The sequence below is a fragment of the Corylus avellana genome, chromosome ca4, assembly GCF_901000735.1.
Source record: "Corylus avellana chromosome ca4, CavTom2PMs-1.0".
Classification (NCBI taxonomy): domain Eukaryota; kingdom Viridiplantae; phylum Streptophyta; class Magnoliopsida; order Fagales; family Betulaceae; genus Corylus; species Corylus avellana.
Window position 1 is genome coordinate 33067786 of NC_081544.1, and position 5378 is coordinate 33073163.

Genomic DNA, 5378 nt, shown 5'->3' on the forward strand with positions numbered 1-5378 from the left:
GCCGCTTTGACAGACGGAATGCCTAAATTGCAAAAAATTGAAACTTTAAGGAGGGTGGATTGCAAAAATTGAAACTTTGGAGGCAGAATTGCAATTCGCTGACAACTTTGGGAGGGTAAACTGTAATTTTTCCTTTTTTTTTTTTTCTTTTTTTTTTTTAATAATTTAGCCCTTGGAAGTGGTCGAACCACCCCCAAGGCCCATAGGAGTGGCTTCGGCCACCACCGACCGCCCATTGGGGGTGGATTGGCCACCCCCAAGGGCTAAACTCATATTATTCTTAAAATGAGTTCATGGCCACCCCTAACAACCCATTGGGGGTGGCCGAAACCACACCTATAGTCCTTGGGAGTAATTCGAGGGCTAAATCAAAAATATATATATATATATATATATATTCTTGGCCCTTGCCTAGGGGCGCGACGAGCGACCCCATAAAGGGAGGCCAGCCACCCTTACATTTTTTTAAAATTTTTTTATTGTTTTAATTTTGATTTAAAAATAAAACAAAATATAATAAAATAATATTAAGAGATGCTTGCCACATCAGCTTTTGATGGGCAATATGTGGGGAAGTTATTGCATTCTAACATTTTCCTATTAACATTGGGTGCTAACTAATATAGACGTTGATGTGTCAAATGAGACACATGTGACATATGGTAAATGGTTAATTTTGACAATAAAGTGACACATGGACATATTTAAAACTTGGGTAAATTCTAAAGACTTTATTATTTAAATTAGAAATTGAATAACTAAATTCAAATTAAATGAGATCCTAATTTTGCCCTTGCACGTATTTTAATGTAATAGGTTCAATTTCAATTGAAACTAGACACAAGAAGTCAACATGCAACATATATTCCAATCCTAATAAATAAAATTTCAACTAAAACTATTATGATTTGCAACAAAAGGAAACCTTATCTAACAACTTTCTCTTTTTTTTTTGGTATGAGCTACTACATATTCGTGAAATATTCAGCAAAAACTCATACAATACCTAATAAAAGATTAGAATAAAAAAAAGAAGAAAAAAATTAGAAAAAATAATAATAATAATTGCACAAGAGATAATTAAAATAAAATACGGAATAAGTTCATGAGCTTTCGTCCATTGACTCACCCAACCCTCCTAAACTGTTCTGGAATGCTAATCTGCGCGGAGTGAGTGGATATGAACCGTCCAAAAGGAGGAGCTGGTGTGACACGTGTCGATCTTTTATTTATTTATTTATTTTTTTGATGATTTTGACTCGGCGGAGCCACCGGAGAGAGAAAACCTTCGCTCCTGACAATGTTTGACGAAATAAATCTAAATGATTAAATGCTTTAAACAAATCACATTTCAAGAAACATCGCAAACACGCATTTCATTTGCATTTGAGTCTCATTTCGTCGCATTTCGCAGCCTATTTCCTTTGCTTTCCTCCATTTCCCTCTTCTTTTTCTCATTCACATAAATACGGTTTTGAATTTATTTTTCCATTTTTTTTTTCTAAAAGAGAGAAATAGAGAGAGCGAGCGCTAAGAGAGCGAGGCATGCTCGAAAGGTCGTACCCAAAGCGATCGTCAAAACGATTCGTTTCGTTCTCCGTCTCCGCGTTTCGATCCGAAACCCTAACCCTACCATTTCACAGATCCGTTTCGAGTAAATCGGAAATCTTGGAGATCGGTCGAGCCGAGTTTTTGTACGCGGCTTTCGATCAGTGAAATCGGCGATCTTGGCGGCGTGGATCTGAGCGGGAAGAGGTTGATAAAGAGAGACTAAAACGATGCCGTCACATTCGGATCTGGACCGTCAGATCGAGCATCTGATGGAGTGCAAGCCGTTACCGGAGGCGGAGGTGAAGACGCTGTGCGATCAGGCGAGGGCGATTCTAGTGGAGGAGTGGAACGTGCAGCCGGTGAAGTGCCCGGTGACGGTGTGCGGTGATATCCACGGCCAGTTCTACGATCTCATCGAGCTGTTTCGGATAGGAGGGAATGCGCCCGATACAAATTATCTCTTTATGGGCGATTATGTAGGTGAGTGTGTGCCATAATTTTGTTTTTGTTATTTTATTGAGTTATGCTTTGATGTGTTCATTTTGGGAGTTTTTTCGTGCCGGTTTCGTAATGATTTGCTGAAGAATAAATGCCTTAACACTGTTTGTGGTTGAATTTGTATTGGTTAGATACTTAGATGCCGAATATAAATAATATGGTGGCTGTTGTTAAGTACTTCTTTGATACATGGAGGCCGAGTTTATATGTTTTTCTTTTTTCTTTGCAATCGTTTTTCAGTCAGTACAATTTTTCATCCATCAACTGAAAAAGAAAAATAACTTTCCATCCTTTTCAATTATCAGTACAATTTTTATTTGTTTTAAATCTTGATTAAATGAAAAGTTGTATGCAAGATACTACTACAGTTTGGTTGGCGCTCAAGGCTCTCTGGTCTCCATTTGGTGCTAATAAACGGTTTATGGTAAATTGTTTCAGCTTGTTTTGTGCTGTATGTGAGATCCTTGTAAATTCTGATTATGCTGTATAAGATACTGTAAAGACTAAGCCTATAAATTGGATTACATGGGGATGATTTTCCACATGCTAAAAATGAGCGATAGGGCTAGACTCAAAGATGCTAAGACATCTACAGTTTTATTATCTAGGGAATGAGGGGGTGAATTCAATTTATTTTTGGTTGATAGTTGCTAGATTCTGAGGATCAAGTTTTAATTTTGCTTCTACAGTATCATGCAAAAATGAATGTGTTTCTTGAAGAAAAATTTTCTGTACAGCTGCAAAGCCATTCTTGTTTTTTACAATAATTGTGGGTATTCAAGAAGAATTGGAGTGGTTGTCTATGTGCAAGGTGTTCAATTTTGATGTCCATGTGATGTCTAACAAATATTGTATATTCGAATGAATAAGTGATTTGTTTCAGTTGGAGGTGTTGCAAGGTCATGGGAAAGGTTGAAGAGGGCAATATTACTGTTGAGTGAATAGGTTGGATTGTGTTATTCATGTCATACTTTTTTGTGTATGTATATTCAGGCCCCTCTTTTCATCTTTCCAGATTGTTGCTATCTTAATTCTCCCTATGGTTCTTTTTCATCGTATAACAAGGAGGCTATTGTGGTCATTGTTAGTAAACCCTGTGTGATGTGAGTTGCAGGTTTGCTATACCTGTTTTATGTTTTCCTTTTATGGGATGTACTAGCCTTTCTTACTCTATTGGTTGCATCTATGCAGATCGTGGGTACTACTCAGTGGAGACTGTCACACTTTTGGTGGCTCTGAAAGTTCGTTATAGAGATAGGATCACAATTCTTAGGGGGAATCATGAGAGCAGGCAAATAACTCAAGTGTAAGACATTTTCTTGTTTCCTGTCTGTATTTGATGATTAGATATATCAAGTTGTATACTGGTCAAAGCACAGAAATTTGTGTTTATATCTTGCTAATGGACACCAGCCATGTGCAACTGTTGCTAAATGTTTGAGGTTTGGGATGACAAATGTATCTTTTAATCCATTTATGCTTAAATTATCTGTATATCCTCCGTAATCTAAAAAAAAAGGGTGTGTGTGCATGGCTTGGGTTTGTTCTTTTGACGTGGTGATTATTTATTATTGTCTTCTCTTCAATGACGTCGTGATTTTTTTATTATTGTCTTCTATTCAGTGTATGGTTAGAAATGTATAGTTTAAGAAATTAGCCCATTTTGATATTGCTGGAGGTAATCCTGTGTACAGAAGAGAATTGTTTGATATTGTTTGCCTTGTGCAAGAGAAACTGAAGTCAATAAATAGTGATATAGCTAAGCTCAATGGTGCGGCATGGATAATTGAAATAAGATTAGAGTAAAAAAATTACAAGTGCTTAGTTGGTGTATGATGGCTTATTGCTTGACAAGCTATTGTTCTAGATAAAGATGATTGTTTAAGTACCAAACCTGCATTAGCTGCAGTAAGACTTTGTTGAGTGAAATAATTGAGAGAGAATTATTCGATGTCACCATGAGCTCTCCCCCTCTTACACAAACAATACTGCACTTAATTTGGCAGAATTCTGCTTTATTTTTATTCATTTATTTTTTTCCCTCTTTTTCAGGTATGGTTTTTATGACGAATGCTTGAGAAAATATGGAAATGCCAATGTGTGGAAGTACTTCACTGATTTATTTGATTATCTACCCCTCACAGCTCTTATTGAGAGTCAGGTTTGAGTTTGATATGTTGCCGATAGTTTAGTTGATTAATTTCATGACAGCTTCTGACTCCTACTATTGTTGTAGATCTTCTGTTTGCATGGAGGTCTTTCGCCATCTTTGGATACGTTGGACAATATTCGAGCCTTGGACCGTATACAGGAGGTACGTGTATTATCGCGCATCTCACATTTTCATATTACACATGGCTATCGTTTGCATTGGAGTATATTTATATTTTTTAGCAAAATTTTTAAGATCAGGCATTACTATTGTCTGGGTGCTGATCTTTTTACCGACTTATGTATGTCAAAATGGCGTCCAGTTGCCTTCTTCTCCCTATTTCTTCTCCATGTAAATGATATATGCTTGCATGACAATTATTGCATCATTTGTTGTGTATGAACAGGTTCCGCATGAAGGACCAATGTGTGATCTCTTATGGTCTGATCCAGACGACCGCTGTGGGTGGGGAATATCTCCACGTGGTGCTGGATATACATTTGGGCAGGATATAGCTGCTCAGTTCAACCATACCAATGGGCTGACACTGATTTCAAGAGCCCACCAGCTTGTCATGGAAGGGTACAACTGGTGTCAGGTGAGTGAACCCCATTGCAATGAGTTGGAAATTTATTTATTTATTTATTTATTTTTTCTGGCTGCATATTTGTTAACTTATATTTCAACTTATTTTATAGGAAAAGAACGTGGTGACAGTATTTAGTGCTCCAAACTATTGTTACCGTTGTGGGAATATGGCTGCAATACTGGAAATTGGGGAGAATATGGACCAGAACTTTCTGCAGTTTGATCCAGCCCCTCGACAAATTGAGCCCGACACCACACGCAAGACGCCCGATTATTTTTTGTAATTTCATATATCTGCCTGCTGCTTGTAATCCCTGTTTTCTGCTGTGCTATTGTAGATGTGTCTTTAAAAAAGAGGAGTTCTGTTGTTTAAGTTGAGGGTTATCATCAACATGATTCTTTTGTTTGGAGTTTGTGCTGCTGCTGCTTTATTGATTTCCTCAAGAAACTCATAGGAGAACTGACAGAAGCCACCAATGGCCTGTTTTCTTGTATATTTTCGGGAAGGAGGAAGCGGCAATAACATGGTATATTTGTTCTGTAATTTTGCAAAATTAAGTTAGAGAGCAGATTTTTGAAACTGTTGTCA

At 37.3% G+C, this 5378-nt stretch overlaps 1 protein-coding gene across 1 annotated transcript; it reads left to right on the top strand.

Moving 5' to 3' along the window:
- Positions 1–1464: 1464 nt before the first annotated feature.
- Positions 1465–5378, top strand: LOC132177544 (serine/threonine-protein phosphatase PP2A catalytic subunit). Its single transcript, XM_059589912.1, has 6 exons — positions 1465–2031; positions 3241–3355; positions 4102–4210; positions 4286–4363; positions 4608–4799; positions 4900–5378. The coding sequence occupies exons 1-6, from the start codon at positions 1779–1781 to the stop codon at positions 5071–5073; spliced, it is 921 nt and encodes a 306-aa protein (XP_059445895.1). The 5' UTR covers positions 1465–1778; the 3' UTR covers positions 5074–5378.